The 26,410-nt window shown below is 39.4% G+C and overlaps 1 protein-coding gene across 2 annotated transcripts; it reads right to left on the reverse strand.

Moving 5' to 3' along the window:
- Window positions 1-66: 66 nt before the first annotated feature.
- LOC108146241 (protein FAM135B) lies at window positions 67-25,760 on the reverse strand. Of its 2 annotated transcripts, XM_017272174.1 has the most exons (9): window positions 25,531-25,760; window positions 15,920-16,100; window positions 13,978-14,312; window positions 9,272-9,584; window positions 6,686-6,715; window positions 3,267-6,440; window positions 2,446-2,657; window positions 2,142-2,382; window positions 67-1,769 (listed from the first exon to the last, which is right to left on the reverse strand). In XM_017272174.1, exons 2-9 carry the CDS (start codon window positions 15,994-15,996, stop codon window positions 1,577-1,579), a joined length of 4,575 nt encoding a protein of 1,524 aa, XP_017127663.1. In that variant the 5' UTR covers window positions 15,997-16,100; window positions 25,531-25,760; the 3' UTR covers window positions 67-1,576. The 2 variants fall into 2 exon arrangements, with proteins under 2 accessions (XP_017127663.1, XP_017127664.1); XM_017272175.1 differs by lacking the exon at window positions 6,686-6,715.
- Between the last annotated feature and the right edge of the window lie 650 nt (window positions 25,761-26,410).

The following is a 26,410-nucleotide window of genomic DNA, read 5'->3' on the forward strand; positions in this document are numbered from 1 at the left end:
ATATAAAAATAAAAATAATTTTGTTCAATAGCTGTAAACTCCCATTAAATAAAAGAATGCTGTGAGTATGTTCCACTAAAATTGAATTTTAGCATATTTTATTCAAAAAGAAAACATTTTAAACTGCAACTGAGGGGAATTCGGTAAATTTTGATGGAATACATTTAGTAAAATCGTCGAAACGTTTCAACACACATTCAAGTTTGGGATGCACACAAACATTTTAAAAACCAGTTACACATTTAGTTTTCGCTTTAGCAAGTTGATAAAGTAGTTACATTTAGGACGGTTATACACATATGAAGAATGCAATTCTGGTAGGGTCACAAATATTAGTAGTTCACAACAGCGATTGGAAAAAGCTCAGAAAACATAGAGTTATGGCTAGGACTAGACTACGAGTTTTCAATTTTTTTTCGTCCTAACTGCTTTACATGCGCTACGCTATCGATCTTGTTCCCAATGAAAAATCTAAATCTGCAAGCAAACCTCTTCGTCGTCGATCTTTTTACTTAATTGACGCGCTTCAATAATGCACTCAGCTACCAACAACTCGACTAATTCAACGCTACCTCTACTCTACCTCTAGTTCTTCTAAATTTGTTCTCTTGTCTAGCAGTAAAAAGATTTGGAAAAAACCATTTTGTCTCTGTTTGTGTTTGATTAGTCTTAAAAATTGCTAATACTATTTCGCTACTTTCATCAAAATGCAACCTTGCCTTGCCCGTGCTCAACTACTATCGATAGTTTACGTATACTTAACATGATCGTTCTTGTTTTCGTTCACTTTCCGTTTGCAATTCAATTCAACCGTTTCGAAAAAGTTTCGTATATAGATTTGAACTCGAATTTAACACTACTTATGATGTCTTTGGCTTCTGTTTTTGTTTGCTTTGTATGCGTTCAACTCTTACAGCTAAAAAATGTAATTATCGTTAACATGTTTTCAACAGTTATGCTGCCTTTGGTTTTGGTTATAGTTTTTTTGATTAAACATCCTTTGGTTTTTTGATTTTTTCGTATGTGAGTGTGAATATCAATTCGCTACAAAAGAGTTGCATTTGTAAAAAATTCAAGTCTAACGATTTGTTTCAATAAATTCCTTGTTCCAATCGCAGATCAATTGGAATCAGTTGGCTGATCTGATGTTTCTGGTTCTTGTTTTGTATTCGATTTATGAGTACCCTGTGTTTTTCAGTAGTTTTTATATTTAAAAGAATTACAGTACACGTTAAAGAGGCTCAAGTTAATAAAACTGTATGTCTGAAGTACAACATAATTTAGAATATTTACATTTAAACGTAAAATACAAAAAAAAAGTTTAATTAATGAAGAACTATAATTTCAGTAATAGAGTCCTAATTTCTTTATAAAAACCAATCATTTAAATATATTTTACTTATTTCATAACGACCTGTAGTTTTAATTTCATAAGAAAATCCATGTCTTTCTTTTATAATAAATTTTTTAACTAGGTACTGTACTGGACCAACTCATTGGGACTCAACTAAAGACCCTTAGAAAGCCAGCAGTTTTGTTTGGTTCCTTCTGCCAGACAGATGGTTCAGCGATCTGGTTAACTAAAGTACTTGAGTCCCGCGATCAGCATGAATTTCTCGATAAATAACTCCGAATCCAGGACTGCAATGTGAGCCGCACGACCAATTAAAGTGTTGGCCGTATGAGGCAGGGCATGATGGACATCAAACCGGGCTAAAGTCAGTTCCGGCCTGGCCAAAATCGGAGCGATTATATTGTGCACCATTTCTCTGGAAAAAATATGATTATACATTGGTAAAAGAATAACGTAGGCGGATAGAAAAATGGCATAGTAAAATTAAATATCTGACTATTGACTATATAATATTGAATTTATATATTAAATATTTAAACTCAATATTAAATCATAATAATCAATACAATGCAAGTTAAATTGCATGTGGAAAAGATTAGATTTGAAATAATTTCTTTTTGATTTAAATGCATTTTAAATTCAAATTTAATTTTCAGATATTATAATCAGTTCCAAAAATATTTACAAATATAAAATTTTATATTTAATAGTTATTTATTTATTTCTACTAATCCACTTTTGGTTTGTGTGTAGAGAGTTTTTAAAAAGTTACTGCTGCCATAATCACCTGTAAATGGTGCCCAACGAAGAGCTATCCCTCATGGCCGCCTTGCACAGTTCCAATCGGGCCGAATGCGCTGGAACATAGCGATCCTGGCTAGAACCGCAAAGCAGGATGTTCTTGAAATGATGCAGGGTGCTCCTTTGGCTCAGCCTGTAGAGGAAACAATTCCGCATGTCGGTGGTGTCACGCATGCAAAGCTGCAGCAGAGATCCGGACTTTTTCCACTTTTGCATGAACCACATTCCTACGGTCCAAAGAAATACACTGTGAGTAATTTCAGTATTGTTTTTAGCTTATATAGACTTACCCATGTTGACCAATCCACTGGTGTTGTAGAGAGTGCCCAGATGAGGTCCCGACAGCGAGAGGAAGGTGTGCAGCCGCGGGAGCAGGGGTCTCATCTGGGGCCTGGCCAACGCACTCCTCACTATGATCGTGCCCAAGGAATGGGCCACAAATGAGATTCGAGCGGGGTTCAAGGCGCAGCTATCGATATGGTAGAGTATCTCGGTTACCAGCCTAAGTGACATACAGTTAAAACAATACAAAATATTAGAGGAGAAAGAAGAGTTAAGCATTGTCTAATTCAGATACTAGGTATTGATTAAATATTAAATACGTTATTTATATTTTATTGATTTAATTATACAAATTTCATCACTATTGGAATTTTAATGACAAAAAAATAATCACCAGTACAACTTTTATCTAAAATATAATCACCAGCACAACTTTTATCTAAAATAATTAAAAGTTTTTGATTGAATTTGATTTGCAATTAATGAAATAAAATTTAAAAAAAATCAATGAATTGTTTTGTCGTTAGCATAACTATTTTGAATTATTTGAATTGTTTTTTCTTTTTTTTTATAATGATTTTCTTCTCCATCATTACATTTATTTTTTAAATTTACACATTGAAATAATTTATTTATAATTTGAATGATAGTGAATACTAATTTCACTAGCATTACTTTGCTTTATTAATAATGAAATGTAATTCATTAGGCAGAACTCTGATCAATATAAACAGATTAAATCACCCAATAATATTTTTTAAAATGTTTCATATTTTTAAGATATTGTTAAACTTTGAGAAAGGTATAAAACAAATATCATTCAGCTTACCGATCAGTCATGGTGTCGAAGTCGGAGAAGGTGTCGCCCTGATTCCTCTCGGACATGAGAAACTCGAGATTCACACCGGGCAGTCCCAGTTCCAGATAGGTGCGTACCAGTCGCAGATCCGCCGAATTGCCATCCAATCCGTGGACGCAGATGACCAGGTGCATGCCGTTGGGCGAGAACGCACGGTACTCGTCGCTGATGTAGAAGTAGGGCAGTTCCGAGGCCAGCTGCACGTAGTCGGAGTATATGCTGCCCTGGTATTTGATCTGCTTGCGGAACTCCTCGCGGTACTTCTCGAATTCCAGAAGGGAAATGCTGGGAGGAGCCTCCTGGATGGCAGTGGATGGAACATGCCCCTTTCGTTTGTGCTTGGCGAGGGTATTCGAAGCATGTCCCTGCTTGGCGGATCCTCTCACCTGGCCATTGGAGTTCTCCTTGTTCTCGTCCTGTTCGTGGTCCACATCGTTGCCATTGAGGGCATGCGATTTGCATTGGTGGTTCAGGGGATTTGGCAGATTCTGTGGCCTTTTTAGCTCCGCCAGACTATGAGATTTCAGTACGGGCTTATTGCTGAAAATGGCCGGCGTGGAGATGGGACGCAGTGACTCATAGATGTGGTACACGGGATTGTCGATGGCTCCCACTGGCTGGCGTTCCTTCAGCGGCGGCGGTGGTGGTGCCAGATGACAGGTGACCAATTTTCCAGCTTTTCCCGCAGGAGCAGGAGCAGGAGCTGGAGCTGTGGGCGCTGGTTCTGGTGGCGGATCACGGAACTCATCGGGCGGCGGCGGAGCCTGCTCATCCTGCTCCTGCTCCTGATCCAGCTCCTGATCCTGAAACTGCTGAGGAGGTGGCAGGCACACAGCATCCAATGGCTGCATGCCCTTCAAACTGGCTATATCGAAATCCGATTTGGATTTCTCGGCCGAGGCGGCAGTCTTGTGGCGATTCCTACGCGGCGGTGGCTCCATCTCCTCCACCTCCGTGGACTCGCCGTTGGGCAGGTGACGCAGTCTGTCCAACTGGAAGCGGGACCGCTCCCGCTTAACACTGACCGTCACCGATGAGATCTTCTTGTGCACATCCGTTTGCTGGCGAGCGGGTGTACGACTTTGACTGGAGGATCCGGCTGCCTGCCTCTTCCGGGTCTTGTGAGGATGCTGCTGCTGCTGCTGGAGTTGCTGCTGTTCCAGGACCTTTTGGAGGCGCAAACGCAATTGCTCACCATTCAGGCGCGTCTCCATGGCCATGCCCATGCCCAGATTGAGTTGCGTGTGCCGTTGTCGATTGGTCAGACCCGTACTGGTGATGGTATCCGGACTGGAGATGGCCAGCGAGCTCCTCCGGCTGCTCACCCAGCCACTCTCCTCGCTCAACGACGAGGTGGAGTTGCTCCGCTGACGTCTCAATTGCGGATCGGAATCGAATTCCGGCGGCGGAGCTAGATTGGGTAGGGATTCACTGAAGCCACTGGTGTTGGGATCACTGCTGGTGGTGTTGTTGTTGCTCGTTCCATTGCCGGCACCCTCCAGACGAAAGGGCACACTTGTGGAGCTGAGCATCTGCAGCTTCTGCACCATGTCGCTCTCGGAACTACTCGACTCCTTTCTCAACTGACCCTGTCGCAGCATCTCCTTGATGTCGGACACTCGCACCCGAGCAATCTCCACGGCACGTGGAATCTGCGAGGAGCTGCTCCTCGGCATGGTGGTATGCTGACTGGGCGGCGGCGGTGGATACGAGTTCCTCGGCGGCACCATCGACTTGGGCAGAGAATTGTAGCCATTGGTGCAGGGCTTATCCTGCGCCGTCTGCTGGACCACCTGTTGCTGTGGCTTTGGCGGATTCAGCAACTTGATCTCATGCAGGTAATCGAATTTGCCATATCGCTGGCGGAACTCGCAAATGTTCCGCATCAGATCATCCGCCTGGAGTCGCGGCAGAGTATGGTTATTACTCGTTGTAGTCGAGCTGGTGATCAAAGCCTCGCAACCATCTAGCTGATCCAGGGACTTACTATGTCGCGCCGGCACACTGGCATCCAGATCGAGATCCTCCAGCAAACCGGTGACCGAATGCCTGGACAAGTTGTGACGCAGTGCGGGTGCAGGCGTGGCAAGGGGTTCCTTGCTGGGCGCAATGGTCAGACTGGCCTGGAGCACCTCACCGCCCAGGGCAAAGCGCGGCGTGATCACACACTTGGCATGCGGATGAGCCGGTCCCGAGCCATTGGTAATCTGCGGATAGTCGTAGTCAAAGTGGCAGGCCAAGCAGTCCTTAATGCCATTCAAGCTGCTGCTCGAGTGCGTCTTGTCCACCTTCTTCTTCTGACCACCACCTCCAGCACCAGACACTGCTGTTATGGTCTCATCCAGCTGCGGATCACTGCCAGATCGGCGACGGACATAACCACTGCCCGGGGTCACATAGCGATCCTCGAAGATCAAGGGCAAGGAGGAGGCATCGCCATCGATGGGTGTGCAGTGCACGGGAAGCGGCGGCAGGGACTGCAGATAGCGACTCCTCCTGGCCAGCTCCGCTATGGCCACATATCCCTGGCAGCCCTGACCCAACGAGGCTGATCCCTGATGATCCTGCTGACCACCACCAGTTGCCGTCGCCGTCGCCGCTGCCGCTGCCGCATGACGCGGTTGCTCCAGCACAAAGAAGCCCTCGGCAAAGCGACGTACCCTGAGTATATGATGCTTCCGGGCCAGGAGAGTGTGCACCGCTGTGGAGGATCTGGAGGCCAGGAGCACACGACGCCACCAGAAAATGCTCTCCGCACACAGTTGGGCTATGTCCGAATTGGCCCTTATGGCAAAGTCCTCCTCCGCCTCCAGTTGCTTGGCCTGCTCCAGGAGCAGTTGCAGCCTCTCCCCCGTGTCATTTTCCCTCAGGGGAGGCGAGCCAATCTGCGAGTTTATGCTCGGAGGTAACACTGTACTGAACTCGTTCAGAGTGGCCTTCAGCTGCTCAATGGCGCCCAGTAGCAAACAGCAAATCTCGCGATGAATTGCCCGCGATTGGAGGAGTCTGCCGGCGGGACCACCACTGCACTTGGTGGTGCCACCTATCTGGGGTCCAAAGAACACCGCTTCCAAGGGTCCCGGCGAGGTGTTCCCCCTGCAGCTCAACTTTCCCGCACTCCAAGGTTTCGAACTGCGCGGGGCGCTGAAAAAGAGAGAGATTTTAATTTTTTTTTAATAGATAAAAAGACAGCCATGTTCATAAATCTACCATTTAAAAATACACATAATGAAAGGAGATGAAATCGCAGACGGACGGATACAGATATAGATACAGATACATAGAGCAGGCTATCCTGGCCACAGCAACTACACTAAGTGGAGTACGGAATTTACACAGTTTTACGGATTTTACGAAGAGTTATATGGAGTTATCATGGGCGATCTTACCAGAATTTCATATACGAGAACATGCTTTTCCTGCAACCGCAACCAGTTTTCAGTGTCAAGTTTGATCCATTATTAAGTGATTTTGATAGGGATTATATATTTGGGTTTATTTCGTTATCGTTGGAGCGCAAAAAATGAGATAAATGAATCGCAGGTTATAGAAAACGATAAATGGTTGACTTAAAACTGCAAGAAAAAAATGGAGTGTGTGGTGTCTACATTTTCTGAGGTGATGAAAAGATTACTAATAATCAGCGTCTTCAAACCATATATCAAATTAATGCAAAATTGTTGAGCACAACAATTAAAAATTTTGTTAAGCAATTTAAAAACATAGGTGTCTTTTGCTACAATTTTTTTGTAAAAAAACTAACCAACAAAGATATTTATTTAATTCATAGAAAAAATGTCTAAGCTAGTAAATCTTAAATATACATGAATGCATTATATAATTATTAAAAACTAACTTAAATAAGAATAGAATTAGAATTTTTTTTAGTTTGCCTTAAATGGAATCCAAATAAAAACTAAAACAAATGCACTAAAAAAATGTTTGATAATTGCAGGCCAAAAATCCTTAACAAATGTAATAATAAAGGGCATTTTAACTATTAAACTTTATAAGGGAACTCTTGAAGAAAGGTGACTAAAAGAAGAGGGGATGTTTTATTATTCCATGCCCGTAAACGTGAAAAGTTTTCATTGGAAAAACGCAAGAAAATCTTCCTGAAAAGATTTAATCCCGGACACCTTAAAGTTTATCCACCGAGAATCCGACTTTAAGCATGATTGGACCTCAGCCTGCCGAGATAATCAGGCAATTTACGACTTCGCTCATGAGGACGAAGGATGCGGGGATTGGGATTGGTGGGCTGTAATCGGGATAAGTATCTACCTTTTGGGGCGGTGGGGCCAAGGTCAACAAGGAATTGCGAAGCCCAATGAGATGATATTTTATTCATACGACAGAGACAGCACTACGCGCGAGCTGAGTCAATTTCAAATTCTGTTTCTTATTTTGTGTGCCAAAGGATTTCGCCGCATGAGGACCTCAAATTGCTACTCCAACTGGAGATTGGGCTTCGAGAAATAGCTGAGGATTTGCACTCGAAAATTGCCGACAACTTTTGGCAATACAAAACAGATTAAAGAACTACTGGTAAACTTTCGTCAAGGAGATGGAGGGTATGAACAACTTGTGCGGAATCAAACGGCGTAAAAAGTGACTCTGCAGTATGAAGTTGTAGCGCTTCGCCAAAGCATCCAGCCACGCCCCCTTTGGATACTGAAACGCCTCTGCCGTCTTGTTAACCGTGCAAGTTTCTGTGTGTTGTGTACTTTTTTTTGTTATACTCCTACTTTTCCCGGCAGGAGCAGGACAATTGCATTGCTAGAGAGAGTCATTAAAATTTATGCCTCGACATTTTTTTTTTATGTAATCTCTGCATTTTGTATGCACAGTGGGTTAAATAAAGGGCAATGAGGGGGAGGAGCAGCCTGTGTGCAATTTTAATGAGTTGGAAATGATTTGTGCGGGTAACTGGCCGCCAGTTGCCTACGATGCTGCATCCCCTGCCCTGCTGATGCTGCAGTCCCCACGCAACAAGACACGATAAAAATAGGGGGCCCTGCCACGCCCCCGACAACACCGCTTCCCGCCCCATTCCACGGCCCCGCCCACGCAGCGGGTTCAATTTACTGTGAAAAATATGACTATATCAACGTTGACATTAGAGATCATGTTGTCATCTTCACTTTGCATCTGCTGCAATGCCTGTCATTTGAACCGCCTACACTCTGCAAAAATAGTGCTAGCCTTTAGCCTTTTTAGATAACAACCTTCGATTGATAATCTAGTCTGTAAATATATACATATTTTTTTTACATATCGTGCCTTGATCAAATTTAATTTTGGTTGTTTTTAAATATGTTTCTACAATATATACATTTCTAACTGTCCAGTAATAAATATTTTACAAAGTTTCTGCCAGTCTTAATTATTACTTCCAAAATATTAATTATTGTGTAAGAACAAATTTATTTAAAAGCCATGAATAGAAAATTTGTAAGTTAATACACAATTTCTTTTAGATCTTGTGTTTATGTGAATGATTAAATATTATTTTGATTTTAATTATTTCTATATCATTTATAAAATTTTAACTACTCGCTAGTCAATTTATCTACTAGCCAATAAAGTTTTTGCAAAAAGTTATATATTATTTTAAAATTTTAAATATATTAAATATACCCTGCTGTTTTTAATAGTTATCGTATACATTAAAAGGTTGCATATAATTAAAGCGAATTTGTTTTTTTCTTATCATCAGGTACTTTTGTTTTTTTGATATTGATATTTTAAGATAATATGTTTTTTAAACCCCTAAATGCTTGTTGCTTAAAAATGCCTCTATTATATTAATCACATTATCGTTCCGAAAAGAACACAGTGCGTTAAGATAGTTCTAATTCAAACTTTAAGTGCCTAAATTCTATAGATAAAATGACCATTTTCTACAAATCACAGTATATGTATATAGGAGTGTATTTTTTCTCAGTGCATCTAGGCACACCTCCACTACTCACTTGATGTACGGCTGATGGAGGGCCACGAGGCTGGCATGGATGCCCACACTGATGGCCGCCAAGTGGAAGTAGTCGAACAGCACCGGCAGATGGTAATGAAGGCCACGTCCCGGATGGAAGTTCAGCTGCAGGTTCCTGGTGGAGGCCAGTGTCAATGTGGAGCCGCCGGATCCGGCGAAGCTGCCCATCCCACTGCCCAGCCCATTTCCATTGCCATTCATGCCGCTCGAGCCGTTCTGCTCGCCAAACCAGAGCTCCAACTGCAGCGAAAACTCGGCCCGTTCAATGGACTCCTTCAGGTGACGACTGTCAACTGCAAAAAAAAAAAGGGGGGAGGAGAACAAGAATGAATATCCGTCTTGAGGTTGAGTGAACTGCAAATTCCCGGGATAAATGCGGCAGAAAATCCAGCATGCAAACATACCATACCATACCATGCCATTCCATACCATACCACAAAAAACCCCCCCAGAAGTCGATTTCAATTCGGTCTTTGGCTTATTTGTTTTTCTATTGATTTTCGTTTAGTTCGGAATGGAATAGAGGCAAGTGGGTGGTACTGGATAGGTCCGCCCCCGTTAAACCCCCCAAACCGAAATGGGTTAATGTCCATGTAGTTGTGCATGCGACAAAGACAAATCAAAATTCTGCGAAGACCGCAAATCGTTGGCCGGAAAGCAAGCAAGTCGATGACTCAGGAAAATGTTGTCCTAGTTGCGAACACTTGTGTTCGGGAACTCAATCAATTAGGTCTCATTGTCCATTCAAAGCAGATGTTCAAGTATCAAATATTTATATGTTTATGTTACAAGTTGGCTTACAAAATATATGGGGCAAATTAAGGTTGAGGCTTTGAGAATTTGTTATATTTTGAGGCGTCTAAGATAGTTAAAGCTATATTTAATAAGTGCTGAAGAGGAAGGTAACTGATTGCATGCATTTAAAAATACAAAAAAACTGTTTATTTTTTTTTTTTATTTAAACTGCAAATATTTTTTTTTAATTCAATCCCATCATCTTGTTGTTTCAAAAAACCTCTTAAATATTCTTATAAATTAAACTTAAAGTAGCTACATTTTATGAATAAAATATCAATTTTCTTTGAATGACACCAAATGTATTTTATATTATATTATTTAAAGTCATAACATGCCTCTCTAGTTTGTTATTAAATATATAAAAAGCATGCTCTAAAAATATTTAACTTTATGTTCGCTATAAACATTTTAAAAGCGATTTCATAAAAAATCGTTTCTCTTTTTTTTATGTTTGAGAATTTGCTTTTATGAAGTCATAAAGTTGATGTAAAATTTCGTAAGTAGCTCTTTAAAAATGGGTGCTTATAAGAACTACAAAGATTTATCTGGCCTTCTGGATGCTGATTTACTTATTGCATATTCAACAAGTGAGCTGAACCTAATCGGTGCCGCCCACATTTTAGGTATTTCATCAATACCAGCGATTATTCCACCTGCCACTCCATAACAATAACCATCAGAGTTTACCAATGTTTTTCCCTTTCTACCTATGGCTTTCTAAAGCTTCATAATGCCCACCCGTCTCGTTTCCGAGCTGAAAATGTTAATCAAATTCAATTTGCTCCACATGTCGATGGTGGTTTATGGGGCAGCTACTTAGGATTCATCTGTGTGCGTGTGTGTGTGTGTGTGTGCATGGGGGTCATAAAATTCATTTGTTTTCATAAAAGAAGGATTTATCCATTGCAGAAGGTAATAAAAAAAAGGATCAGAGCATGAGAGGCCACAGGCTTCTCTTTTGCTTGTTGAGATTTGCTTGGGTCCGCCGCATCACTCATCACTCATCCGCCATGTGGTCCATGGTGACAATTGCTTTTGGCTGGAATAATTTAAACGGCGAGCTGAGGATTTCACAAGGGTCTCCTCCGCTGCTCGACACAGTTTATTTTATTGTCTGCGGTGCAGTAACCCACTCTGCGAACTATACGAGTATTCAGCGTGTGCGAAAGATAAATTGCACAGTTAGGAAAAGGCGGAAAATGTGGGAAAGTGGGCGGAAAGGGAAAACCCGTACAATCACACACATGCGAGACATCAACAACAGACTGAGAGCTGTCAACTGAAAAGTTACTTTTGTTTGCGGCTTTTTCTATATACATTTCCCGCCACCGCACACACATGCTTGGGGAAACTTGTCCAAATGAATTAATCACTTTACTCAGCAGCCAAGTGGGTGATGTTTCCATTGTTGTTGAAGGATGCGAAGGCGAGAAAACCAAAAAAAAAGAAAACAAAGGGATACACAATAAGAATAAGGGACTTGGCAATAGCCAACAACATCGAGGGTTTTAGGCGTCCATCAAGTGCTCATAATTCTCGCACTTTTCCGAGAGCGTATTTTCCAGCACCTTGAGCTCTTTTATTTCTTTACACAATACCCATAAATATTCGAATAAAAATATCTCTTTATATTTATATCCAGTATTTCCATTTCTTGCCGGCGCGTGTGTACATATTTTCCTGGGGTTTTCTGCATTTCGCCAGCATCTCATTCTCCACCTCGTGTTGTTGTGAAAATTAACTTTCAATTTGCTTTTTACCTCGCCTTTGTTTTTTTGCCATCTTAAATGTTTATGATGCTTTTTATGGCGTGTTTACCGTGTGTACAGAATATTTTTAAATATAATAAGATGGTTTTATAAACGTTTATGAAAGATATCATATTTGACTGAATATGTTTGCATAAGATTTTTATATGCCTTATAAAATTTTATTATAAATTTATATAATTTGTGTTTTTTTTTACCCTGTAAAATATTCAATTTGAAGTCTGATTTATTTAGATAATATTGTTTAATGTTTTGTAAATATTTATAGTTGCTAGAAAATAATTTTTGGTTTTAATATATTTCTTATAATTGTATTTTTTATAACCACAAATTTCTATCCATCATTTGAAGGTTACCTTTAATTTAAATTAAAATAAAATGGAAAATAAATTTTAATGTAAAGTAATGTTTTGTTTTATAAAATCATATTTTTTTGTATAACAATAAAATTTCTTTTTATCTTTTTTAGGTCACTTTTAGTTCGAACATCTAGCAAGATTCTTTCCGAAATTGTTTTCTTTAAATTCCACCATATACTTGGCCTTCTGTCTTGTGTGAAACGTCTTGGGTTTTTGTTAATAAAAAAACTGGGTCAATGTGCGGGCCAAGTTTTTAGTTTGCTTGGCAAAGAGTTTCCAAAAAGGAGTTCCCAACTTGCCGTAATTGCATTGCAGCCAGGGCAGCAAAAATCCTTTTAGCTGCAGTCAGCAATAAATGCAATTAGGTGAAAATTTCCAATCTGAACTTTGTGTCCACGTCTTCGGCATCTGTCCCGTGTGGTCATCAACTCCACTCCACTCCTGATTCCATTCAGCATTCCATCCATTCCCCAAAGCTCTAAAGTTTTTTTTACTGGCCAGAAGAGAGCAAGAACTTTGTTCGGTCCCTGACAATTTGATTTATATTTCGAACAATCGAACAATAAACTCATTTCGGCTCTGAAAGTTTCGCTGCCCGCTGACTGGGCGAGTGATTTGGTGTCTGGTTACCCGCTCTGGGTCGCCTTTTGCCCGGTTGGCCATTAAAATGCCACCAATGCGGCAATGGGGAATTCTCGGCATTCTTGGCCCTCGCCAAAGTGCACATTTCTAGCTCAGCCTACTTGGCAAATTATCTTGACACTGTTAAAATTTAATTTACGATTTTTTAATTGCTTAACTAATTGTCAGACATTTTTGAAAGTGATTTTCAGCATTGCTTTGCTTATATTAAATTAATTTTATTTTATTAATTTAGTCAAAATATAAATATTAAGGGTCAAAGGCCTGAGTTTATTTTAATCTTTTGCATTTAAATGGTGCTTGATATATGTATGTAATTTGTTTTAGCGAACTAATGTGTTTTAAATGAAAAAATAAACGTAGAATCAAAAAATAAAAATTACAAAAATTTTATTATTGTTAAATATTTGCTAATTGTTGGTGTTTTGTTTGATTTTTTAAATACAATTACCAATTCTAATTCTTTGTTTTTGAAGCCAATAAAATTCAGATTACTCTGGTTATGAATAAGTAAAACTTGATTTAGGCAGTTCCAGCTAGAGATTGAAATGTTTGTCGACACGGTTGTTTTTGAATGAAAAACGAACACTGCAATGCCAACAATGCGGAAGAACGTGATGCCTTTTCGCATTCTTGGCAAGCGGCTCTGGTGATAGAAAATGCAATTTATGCTCTAGCCTACTTGGCCGTACTATTAAAAAAACACAAATTTTTGATTTAAAAAAAAAAAACAAAAACCTTTTCCTTTGCCGGCAAAGGTTAGTCACCTTTTCCTAAATAAATTGTGTTTTTTAATTTAGATATTATTTTTATTTATTTAAAAAAGTAGCCTCTTGTGTTTTTCACTATGTTTAAGCAAAACGAAATAAACTTTTTAATGAGGATTATTTCAATAATTTTTTTTCTTAAAGATTCAATTGAAATTTAAATTTGAAATAAACAAATTTGCCTTCTAACAAGAAATGTGGTTTATTTAAAGGCTATTCAAATTAAGAAATTCTTACTAAGTAAAAACGAAATTTTCGTTCTAGAGAGGCCTTTTATAATCAATTTTAAATATTTTCTTAAGAAAGAAAAATTTTAAAAATTTGAAAAATCATTTTTCTAGATATACTCACCTAGCAAATGGCTTCGAAAGTGGATGATGTCGCGCAGCGGAACCTCCTCGTTGCGGTAGAGTATCTGGAAGATGCGTGAGGCGCCGCTGCCGTTGATAACCGAGGCGGAAGTGCAGCTGCCACCCGTGGGCGCCTCGTGAAGGCGTGGCACTTCCCCCGGCGACAACTGCTCCCCCCGCTCGCTGTCGCTGCTGCCATTTGCATGGAGGTCGGCGGCGGTGCCCCCGTTCGCGTGTCCGTTCTGTTTGCCGCTTCCGCTCGCTTCCGGAATGCTCGTCTCCACCTGCACGGGCAAACGGGGCGAAACACGCAGGCCACAGCGCACCTGGTAGAGTCTGGTTGAATGGGCGGAAAAAATATTGCACAAATCCATTTAACTTAACATATTTTATCCAGTGCTTAAAGGTATTCGCAATGTCAATCTACGATTTGATACGCTTTCGCTTAAGAATTTAAAAAAGTTTTAAAAATATTTAAAGAATACTTTAATTTGCACACCATGGACAACAACATAAGTATTCTGTTTACTAAGAAATAAAAGAATGATATGACGATATCTTTAACATATATTTTTACAAAGTCAGAAACAGGTCGTAAGCGTAAAGTGTTCAATTGGCACACTAGAAATAATGTTTACTTTAAAATATTTAAAGACTATTTTAATTTGCAGACCCTTGACAACAAACTTATTATTCTATTAAATAATAGATAATATAATGCTTTTAATATTGATTAATATATATATTCCCTGTATGGGGTATCGTATTTCCCCCATAATCCACTTGCTGTCAAAACATTTAAAGATCAGAAATCCTCAGTTCCCAGTAGTAGTGTCGGCCACTGACATCTCGGTCGTCAGCAGCTTCATTCGCAGTGACAGCCAAACAAAGGAAAATCATCGGAGAAAAACACATAAAAATCAGCCCAAGCCATTGCTTTATTTTTTCCTTTTCATTCAACTGGCACTCGCACACGATTCGTGTATTTGCGAACATTTTATGCGAGCTTCGTTTGGTGTTTTTTGTTATTTGTTCCTATATGTATTTTTAAAACACGAGCTGTTTGCCCGGCGTTTTTTCGTTTTCTTCAAGAGCAGCAACAACAAATTGAAATCCCATAAACACTTGGCTGACAATTAGTAAGTGCTTCGGTCACTACACCCACTTTTTCCCCTATTTTTCCCATTTCTGCCGTTGATTGGTTGTGCACTCTTTATTTGCTTATTGCACTGCATTCCCATTTTGTTTGCCCAACACTTCAAAGGTCTCTGTGTGTGAGTGGGTGGAAAATTTACAATTTTATTTCAAATATTTTGTACCAATAGCTCTGTGTGCGATGTCGCTATTGACCCGGATTTCTTCAATGTTTGCACATAATTAAGAACTGCAACTCATCATCGTTTGCCTGGTACTAATTGCAGAAACTATAATTTAAAAACTTCAATAAACTCAAAGTTTACGACAGCATAAATGTTAAAACACAGGAAACAGGCAGTACATGTTGATGAGACTATTTTTATGTGGCACTCAAGAATTTATTGCAAACAAGAGAAGTACAAGAACAATTCGTTTTATGCTCTAAGAACTGGGCCAAGAAAATGTTCAGGATATTATCTCAAGCATTAAAATGCGATTTGTTAGGAAACTGTTTGTATATTAGTTTTTTTTTCTGACATAAAAGCACCCACTAAACCTATATATTAAATAATTTTATTATATTTTTCCTAGCAAAGTCTGGGGAAATTTGTCCAAACTGTCAATTTGTTTTCTTTGACTTGTCTCTTTTAGGGCTTCAACTCTGACTAACGCATTTGCCCTGCTAATCCATCAATTTCCATGGCGTGCAAATAAAACTTTCTCGGTATTTACTTTATTACTTTACGTTTCTTTGGATGAATACATCACTGAGTTTGAGTGCTTTTAAAACGTGGCGACAAACTCACCCGCGCTGAAACAAATCCACATTGAAGAACTTGTGCAGCTCGACGGAGAATTCGATGGTGGCCTGCAGGTCGCCCATGATTCCTTGACCGCCCAAGGGGCTTCTCCTCCTCCTGGTCCTCCTCCTCCTCCTCCTCCTCCTTGTGGTCGTCTCAAGTTGTTCCCAAGTTCATTGGCTTTTTCCTGGCAGGCAAAACAAAAAAAATATATACAAAAATTGCTATACGTTTTTACTTTTATTTATGTTATTTGATTTTTTGTTGGCTCGGACTGCAGCGCCCACGGCAAAAGTGGCATTTCAGCGCTGTGCCAAGTTCGATTGCCGTGCTCTCAATAAATTTATTGGCAACTATTGACAGCTTGGGCAATTGATTGCCCCGTAATTGTGCAACGAAACTGTGCCAAGTGGCCGATTTTTACCGAGCGAGCTTTACAGCCGCGGTTGTGTGTTGCTTCCTATGCTGAGAAAAAAATAGTACCTTAATTGTGCCTGAAAATGGATGTTTTTTTCCAAAAAGAAATAGGTCAAATTTGTTTTGTTGTCAAAATTTTAACAACTTACTGAACCTAAAGTACAGGTTACTTAAAAGGTGATTTATTTAATTTTTTAATGATTCTTAAGCGACCTAAACTATACTATAATCTCGTAGTTAATCTCTTAATCTGGTGATTTGTGTGGCATTATATATATTTAAAGTAGTCAGGAACTAATAAAAGTCAGTTTAGTGTTGTTAAATTGTAACACAAATTTGAATTTAATGATCAAAACTTAACTAAGTATTTTGTAATAATATAGGAAATAGTGAAAATAAATAAAAGAAAGGCTACACTTGAAAATAGGCCGCTTTTTTTTTTAGTCTTTAAACTAAAACCAATAATAATATATTTCAGGATTCAATGAAATTATTTTAAATACATGAAAGACTAGTGGGTGAAAATACATGAATTGCCGCCATTCTTATGATTTTCCCTTTGTGTAGCCGTCTTTTCTATGTGTGTTTGTGTGTCCTGAGGTTAGCGGGTCAGCCACAACAACAACGAAGTGAAACCAGAAATGGGGGAAGCACCGCCACGATGTCAGGCGAATGGGGCCAAAAGCGAAAGGAAGACAGCAACAACAAGAACAACAACAACAACTATAACGACGACGACAACTTTTAATCGCCCGAACAACAAAAGCTCCTTTCCTTCATGGCGAAAAAAACGAGAGGGAAAGTGGAAAGTCAGTCAGTCAGTCGCCTGCAAAGCCCACGCCTACAATAACATTAATGTGCTGCAGTTAATGCCACCCCCACCACGCTTTTCCAGCCACTTTTGGGTGACCTCGCTTGCTGTTGGCACAATGGAAGCGAGGCAAGAAACAGAAAAGTGCTGCCGCTGCTGCTTCTGATGAAAGAGTTCTCCGTGCGGATTTTTAAGGATGGCCTGGCAAAGGGAACATGTCTGTTTTCCCCCCACAATGTCTGTCTCTTGTTTGCCTCATTGTCAATGTGGGTTAACCTAAGTGAGCCAAGAGGTGGATGGTGTGGGTGGTTGTTACACTACAATCCGCAACATTATGGAAAATTGAGATAATCAATCATTCTGTCCAATAATTATATAACTTTAACAATTTGGTGGCACATTACGGATCATGTTTGTACTTAAAAACATAAAACATCAGTATCGCAGTCTTTAAAATCTGCTTACTTTCACATTGACTTGTATAAAAGCTTTAAACTTAGTAAGCGCTATATGTATCGATTATATCGATTTTTTATTGAACTACCAATTTCAATCGATTTTGTGTATATTGATTGCTTGCCAGCACTAACACTTGGTTTATAATAAAACAAAATTACTTATTATTCATACGAGTTCACTATTGACTTTTAAAACAATTTTTCAAAAATATATTTAAAATGATCGATAAGAATTGAATGTCGTTTATCAAAAGAGACAATCGTTTAATCTTCTTTATACTTTTAGTTTTTACACATTTGGTAGCTTACTAGTGATATTATTTTAAAATTATATTACAAAAATTCTAATAATGATCCATCTTAGTTTCAAGTGGTGAGAAGACAGCTTAGAAACATTTCCTCTCTAGAAACGTCTCTATTGTTCTCCAATTTAGAGCTTAACCAACTTTATATCTGGACTAAAGTGACGCTGACTTATAGTTGCTAACCGCACTGTTCGTCTGCTGCAGCCTGGCAAGTGAAAGTGATGATGCCATTTGTTAGCAAAGTCCTTAAACCGCTTCCGTTTTCCCCTGCCATCCTTGGAGTCCCAATCGCATCCCCGTTTCATCCCATGATGTATGGGCAAATGTTGTCGCTACATTTTGACTTACTTTGTCATTAAGTGTGCGCCCCGCCCAATTACTCTCTTTTCGCTTGACAAATATTTGTGTTCATGAATTTGAAATGTTCTATGAAGTCTGCGGATTTTCGGCTTTGGCTTTTCGAAATTAAAAGCAAATTTGCTTGTTAGTTTCCATCCCGCACAAATACAGACGAGCGTTTCCAAATGGTTCCTTAACTTTGGCACATTACTCATACGCCGTGTTGTCTGAGTATACAGCGAATGAAACCAAAAAGTGTAAAAAAACAACTGTGGGAGTTAAGGGAGGAAACTAGGTCATCGCCAAAGTTCACGCAAAAAACGAATTGTGAATAAAGTGCCAAGAATGAGTGCACAAAGAATGAGAAATATATAAAACGGGAAGCGGAAACTTTTTAAAAGCTCAACCAAAACACATTTGTGCACTGGATAAAGTGGTATGGGGGCAGGAAGTGGAATTTCAGTGGATTAACAATGGCAAAGCCGAAACATAATGAGCATTATTTTTTGGCCAACTTAGGCGACCACAAAGACCAAATGCATTTAACAAGTTTCTAATTGAAAACTGCGAAAACTACCATAAAGTAGAATTAAGGCTAAAGTTTCGGTGCTTCGCTAAACTGAAATAATAATAAACGGAATGAGCTGTGAACTATTTTAGAGACCACCGAAAAGTACGCCATAAAAATAAAGCTACAAAAGCCACTTGAGTCACTTATCGAAACAAAAGCCAGGCCAAACAAACAGTTGCCAACAAAGACAAAGACATAAGCCTGGTATTTCCGATCTTTCCCAACCCAACCAAAACCAAAACCAAACCAAACGAAACTGTCGATGACAACGGCCTCGTAAACGGGAGAAATCAAATCGTTCGTGCTTATCATCGTAATGATTATCCCTAATGTTCCTGGGCGGGCGAAGAAAGGACTTCCGCGAGAAGGAAATCAGTGGGGAAGGGACTTTCTGGCTATCTGCTAAAGTGAGCCCACTACGTGTGCCCTAAATTATCGTTGTCTGGCCCAAGTCCAAAAATGGCAGGAAAAATAGGGAGAAGCGGAGGACCAAAGGGCCGTCAATGGCAGACAAACGAGGGTTGGTTCGCTTTTCCTTTCCATTCCTCCCAGATGAAGATAAGTTGGTGACCCCGACACGTTCTGTTTTTTTTACGTCTTCCCCTTCATCCCTACCCACCCCCCTTCACTTGTTTTGATAAATACTATATAGTAGATATATAGGGGGCGTTTATACATAAAACATGGCGTGTGAATGTGTTAATGTTTAAGGTCGTCGTGGCCTGTTGATGAATGGAAAAGCTTTCATGTTCATATTTCAATTTAATGCCACAGGCCGGCCGCATTTCCTTTTGGGCCTCTTTTTTGTTTTTGACCCGGTCTCAAGGCCATAAATTCAATTAATTTCCTCTTCAAGTCTGACTTTATGATTGTGAAAAATTAATTAAAATATTTTGTTTAGATTCCGTCGTTGCCTGGTGACCAGAAAAGGTTCTCAGTTTCATTCATTAACGATTTATATTGCCTACTTGATAGCGCTTAGCTTCCAAACTTCCAAACTCCGATACTAAGCTAATTAAGTTTATCCAAATTGGAGGTTTAAGCGTGATGTTTATCGCATGCAATTTGAAACTAAGAATACGCATATTTTTTGCTGATTGTTGTCTCAGTTGCCTCGAAACGTAGGAGCAAAAGCTCTTTCAATTTGGTTATCCGGCAACTTTTTGGTTACCTTCATCCCATTCCCATGACAACTTCCTCGGCAGACAGACTGAGCCGGAAATAGGCAATTTCATGTCAGACAATTTCAACGACCGATTTGTTTGCCTTGCTGGCGAATTCCAGCCAGAAACATGTGTTTTTCCATTAAATTATTCATCAAATCGCAAAGTTAACCAGGCTGGGCTCTAACTCTCGTCTACACATCTCTGCCCAGGCATCTCATAAAAAATGCCCTCGAGTGCCGACTTCGTCGCCGTCCATGAGCATGAAAATTATTTTCCCTGGCCTCCAAAACTTTTTTCTTTCTATTGTGCACAACAAAGCAAGACGAAATGCTCTTGTAGAGAGTGTAGACTTGTTGGTTATCTTGTACAAAAATAAGTTTTAATACTTGAAAACAACTTTAACGGATTTTGTTCAGCTATGATATTAAAGATTTAAGAGAATTCTTCTAATGTTAAGGAAGGTGTTATTGAAATATTTTTAAAACCTATATATTTTATACGCTGAAAAACTTCCGGTTTTAACATGCGGCTTAAACTTTAAAGTAAATCAAAATACAATTTAGTTTTTGTGTAAATGAATTATTGTTTAATGAAACGTTATATAAGATAGAGTTATGCTAAAGAGTTCGCGGTGTTAACTAGCGGTTATAAATGATCAAAAGCTCAATATACCCCTGCAATCACCCAGTAAGGGATACAAAAATTGACAACAGTTGCAGCTGTTGGCGGGTACAAAAAACGGGTAAAGAAGGCAAAAAATGAGATGCTCGGGCTGGGGTATCTTGGCCTAGTGCATCGCGTGCCCGGGGAGGAAGCCAGGGGCGCTCGGGCGGGCCACTTGCTCACGTTCACGTGTCGGGGCCCAAATGGGGCTGAGGTCCAAAGTCGGAGGGGCGGACAATATAAAGGGCGAGCCGAACAACTCAAGTGCGCAGCCAAGAATAACAAAAGAACAAGACCAAGACCAAGCCAAGAGCAATGGCAGCGGAAAAGTTAGGCAAAAGCAACCGCCTAACTGGTTTGGGTTCTGGGGTCTGAGTGCAGGCAAGTGCAAGGAATTGGTCAACATTTGTACGGTTTATACGGGCCTCTCACATTACACGTGGAAAAAGTTGCAGCGCAAAATGGGTGGAAGGCGATTGAAACGCCGGCACGGCCACAAATCGGGTAGGGATATCTTGTGGCCCATCAAATGAAATTGAAGTGAAGGAAGCACGAACGAATGAAAGATTGCGCAGAGGCTCAAAAGACCATTGCGACATGAAATGAAAATGAAAAAAAAGGAAAATGAAAATGAAAAAGATCAAGAAAATGTAGAAGATCCAGAAAAGATGGCAAACTAAACGAGATACCTTTAGAATTGAAAAGTATGAAATTTTCTGTGGCGATAAGAGAAAGAAAGAAATGATAGCGGTATATAGTTTTTACTCGATATAACACTGGAATATTTGAAATTGCAAATAACACTTTGTGTTTTAAATATCTTTAAGGTGAACTTTGATACGATTAATATTTTGGTTATTTTTTAAATTTAATAATATAAATAACAATCAAATCACAGAGTAGAATTTTAATACCTGGAAAATAAATTTGAGTAATTTTTCATAATTTAAAAATTTTTGTGGACAATTTAATGTTGTGACCTTCTTTACTTATATTGTTTTTTAAATTTTCATTTTATTTTAAGTAAGTAGGTACACCAAAAATAGATGTAAATATAATTTAAGGATTAAAAAAAAACTTTATGGCCTATTCAATAAAGTAACATTAGATAATCACATTATTTTTTAAATTATAACATTTTAAATAACAATCAAATCACAGAATTTTATAAAATCTGGCTTACCAAAAATATATAACTTAAACAACTTTTGAACTACTAAAAATAAATATAATGATAAATACCCGCCACCTTAACAAACCAGCAAAGTCTCTATAAATATCTTAGATGAAAAAAAAACATTCAAGTGGGCTGAAAGCAGAAGCCATTAATTGGAATAATGGCAAAGAATAGGAAACTTAAGCCCAGCTTCATTAAAATTTACAAAAAGGCCAGGAGCAAGAAAGGAAAAAATTGAGAGCCTTTTCCAGGATTAAAATACAGAGAAATAAAATACGGAAACCTGAGATTCGAGAACGTGGCACAGGATAGCATAAAAATTCTACAGCAGGGCTTGGATAATTAAATCAAATAATTTATTTATCAAACCATGAGGGCTGCTGCAACTAGTTCGCTACATCATAATTTGCTCAACTTTCTGCAGCATTTCCGAGCATGCATGATGCATGGCTAGTGCCCCGCCCACCGGATGACTTAATTATATGCATCGAGCTCCGAGCACCGAACACTGAGCACCGAGCACCCACATCCTTTGGCTCCCCCCTTGATGAAGGACCCTCTCCCACTTGGTTAACTCCAACAAAGCTCAACGAGTTGAGCATTGTGTAGAGCGAGCGGAGAGAAAGCACGAGCATGTGAGCACCTGAAGGACTGTGGACTGAAGGACCTGAAGGACCTCCGGGGTCTGGACTCTCTAATGAAAATGGAAACTTGAATTGGCAGCAGACCGAATCGTCGGAGGCGGGGGCACTCGCGGCTGGGGGCGTGGAAAAATTGAATTGAGCCTTTTTATGCGACCAGGACCAGACTGACGATGGATGGGGCTGGAGACGGAACAGGATATTTCATTACATTTAAGCATGCATGACTGAACGGGAGGATTTGGTGGGTGGTTTGGGCTTGGGTTTGGGTTTGACTGGGTGGAGGTGGCTTAGATAGGGTAACGCCCATGTGGAAAAAATGGCAACATTGTTGAAATGTGCAAATATTGGCTCAAGTGACGGCAATAAAAGAGTCAACCCCGGAAAGTTGTCTGTCCTTGCCAAAAGCCCTCGAGCACCTGAGGGTTATCCTTTTTATTAAGTACCTGGTATCGAGACGATATTGGGTATATTTAATGCCTCAAGTGTATGCTGCTTTTATAGGAGGAAATAACAAAATTTCTTAAGCTACTAAAAGTTTGTCGTAAAATGTTGCATATCTATAAGTAAGAATTTAAATCATTTAAGATTTGATTGGTTTTTGGAACTATGAAATAGCTATGAAATATTTATTTTTTTACGTCACTTTTGGATACCGTTTAAGGCGTTTTTAAAACCTTTATTTTGGCACCTCCAATAATAAAAACATATATTGCATTAAAATACTTCAAATGCGTATTAAATATATTTTTATAAGATGATACCACCATACCACCCGAAGTTATAAATGTATAACTCTTTTATTTGGAAGCTAACTCTTAACTATGAAATATTTTTTTATAATTCCGGAACAGGGTGCCTTCCAGTCTCAATCCTATATTTAATGCAAACCCATCACGTCACCTGGCCTTTCAGCAATTGATGTCCCTTTAGTGTTATCCCAACTTTAACCTTAAAAGCTCACGATTGTCGACAGCAATTTCAATTTCCCCATGATTGACAGCCCGTATCCAGACCGAAAGTACGCCCCTCTTTTTGCATAATTGCATACCTGGCTGGGCAATATTTTTGGTATGCTATTCCAATGTGCATATAAATATATGTTTTTCCAGAGCGGTCATGTCATAGATCTCGCCAGGAAGAGGCTCTTAACCCCTGGCTGCCAACTGTGCCTGTCACAGCCTCAAATGTTCGTGTGTCGGCTGCGGTTTGGTGCGGTTCAGTTCAGTTGGGTTGAGTTGAGTTGCGTTATGTTATGTTTGGGTTTTCCTGTTTTTTTTTTTTTTTTGCGACGAGCTGCTTTGCGTTATGCGGCAGTTAACTGTGTCGTGACATGTGGCAAGCATAAAAGAACCGTAAAACGTCATGTTTGTTGTGGGCCGAAACATGACGTGAAGTGGTCGAGATGGAATATATGGCATAGTAAGTATAGCAGGGTGACGACTCCCACAGTTGGCCGACATGTGACTCACGCATTTGCCAAAAGGTCGGAAACAATAGGTGGGTGGGCTAATAGGTGGCTGTGTGTCGACACATAGCCAAATTACACTAGGCACGCAGCGTGGAAACCGGAGAACCACAAGAAAATTTCGACGGCGGTAAGGATTTTTTAATAAAGTCGCAACACGAGTCGAGTTGAGTTAGTCATGCAAAGGGAGATGCGATAAACAAAGCTCCTATGCTTCTTATTTAATCGATTTTTCATTTACCTTTAAAAGCTATATACATATACATTTAATGTGAAGATATATATTTAATGACTTCAACGAGGATCGTCATGCAAATTTATTTGGAATACACAAAGGATCTATGCTCCTTAATTACTTGATTTTTCACGTACCTTAGAAGTTACATAGAGTTTACTAAATAATAAACAAATAATGATATTTTGTAAGTGAAGAAGTATTTAATTATAATTCTTAGCATTCAATTAAGTTAAATATCTAATTTAAATCCTGATTTATGGCTTTTAAATTGCCAGCTATTAATTAAATTTTGTAGCACGGTGTTAGGCGTAGTTGTTACACGCATTAAGGGTCCCTTTTAGTCCCTTTTTTGTTGACCATCAAATTTGCGAGCAAATTTCCCGTGCTGTCGTCCCATCGCGAACCATCCGAAATTCGTTTTAATTAAATGCATCATAAATTCTCGCACATTTCAACTAGCTGAGGGTCTGCCACCCGAAAAAAAGATTCCGCCGAATCGCACTTGTCACTCAGTTTTGAACACTTTTTCATTCCATCGCTTGATTCACTTTTCTCTCTGGTGGGATTTTTGGTTGTTTTTTCGTTTTATTTGCGGAGGTTTTTGCCCTACAATCGACGATGCCGATTTTTTGTCGCTCATTTTGTGTGGCCATGAAAAACGGAACATTTATTTATACATTTTTGCGTTTGCTCTGCGGGTCTTTTGCGTATGAAATGTTTTTGCAATTTAAAAATAATTAACCCAACGAAAATGTTGTTTGTTTCAAAGAATAACATGTAAATGCAGGAATGCAATATTAATATGTTGTGGGTGAATATAAAAATATTAAGTAAAAGCAAGGACAAAAGAATGAAAATATCAAGTAATTAACTATTGAAATATAATTATTATAAAAAATTCAGAGGGATTTTAATAACTCATAAAGCTCACCCCCTTGGGACTTCAACATATTTGTGTCCCAATAAGAATGTCAAGCTACTTTGTTGGGAATTTACGAATTGTTTGGCCATTTTGGAGCCCCTACATTCGATGGGAATTTAAAAACGTGGTACCCTTTTTGGGAGCCCTAAATTTAGGTGCAGCAGAGTGGGCCCATTGAATTAATTAGGCTGCGACAACGACGAGCTGAGCACTTTAAGCGAGGGCGGTCAAGTGGTGGGAGTGGCACTCACACGCACACTCACACACAGACACACTCGCGCCAAGCATTTTGCCCTAATTTTACTTTCTGCGATGCGATGTTATCAGGACACACACACTTTTGAGGCTAAAAGGAGCCAGCCGAAGAGACAACGACCACTCACACACAAAACGCTCTCTCTTTTTATTTTCTAAGCCATGCCGATGTCATAATTTACGCACTTCTTCATCTGCCTCCGGATTATTTGCCCTGCCCGGTGGACATTTTCCGATCCCCGCTCGCTCCTGCTTTTCCGGCTAATGAAATCAAAGTGCAAAAACCGAAAAACCACAGGAACCGAGTGTTACAACGAACGCAACTATTATGATATTTTTATTCTTTTTATTCGGTTCGTGTGTTCGCAATGTGTTCGAGAATTTCCACCGCTCAACGCACGTCCGTACCGGGAAAATGTCTACAGCCAACTGACAGAGACGCTTCGCCCTGCGCCGGAAAATGCTCAGTTTCACAGCGAGAACTGGGAGTCCAAAGGAGATTGAGAATCGGTGAATCTGAGAATGAGCATCGAGCACGGAGAACGCACCACGGAATGCGTCGTCGGACAAATTGTTCTTCGTGCTCTTGGCCGTGTTTTTTCGTTGGCCATCAGCTAAATTCAATTACCTTTTTTAATCGGTAAGAGAAAAAGGTAAAGAGAATGGATTTCTTCAAAGCACTTTCTCTTTGGAAAGATTGAAGTAGCTGAAGCTGAACGAAAATTGAGTGATGGGAATTTAAATGTTTTGGCTATGTTGGGTGATAAGTGATTGATTAATTGGCCTTATTTTCTGGGAAAATTGAATGTGTTTATTCCCAGAAAATGTGGTACTTAAATTTGACAAAAGAGTGATTTGGTGAAGACTATAAATAAATACAATTATTATTTATACTACCCACTTATATTAAATGATGCACAGTGTAATTTAAAATGAATTCAATTTAAGATCCTAAGATTTCAAATAATTCATTTGGTACATTTTTGAATGACTTGATTTTAGAATTTGTGTTATTTCTCAACGTTATATTATTTCAGGTAATACTCAACGTTACATATTCTGATTT

This window comes from Drosophila elegans, unplaced genomic scaffold (genome assembly GCF_018152505.1).
Source record: "Drosophila elegans isolate 14027-0461.03 unplaced genomic scaffold, ASM1815250v1 contig_208, whole genome shotgun sequence".
NCBI lineage: Eukaryota > Metazoa > Arthropoda > Insecta > Diptera > Drosophilidae > Drosophila > Drosophila elegans.

Excerpts from the sequence above, each read along its gene's own strand:
- LOC108146241 (XM_017272174.1), bottom strand. The coding sequence starts at position 15,996 with ATGGGCGACCTGCAGGCCACCATCGAATTCTCCGTCGAGCTGCACAAG. Across the intron at positions 9,585-13,977 it reads CTTTCGAAGCCATTTGCTAG|TTGACAGTCGTCACCTGAAG; the intron begins GTGAGTATATCT and ends TTTTTTTTGCAG. Across the intron at positions 2,658-3,266 it reads TTCGACACCATGACTGATCG|GCTGGTAACCGAGATACTCT; the intron begins GTAAGCTGAATG and ends TATGTCACTTAG.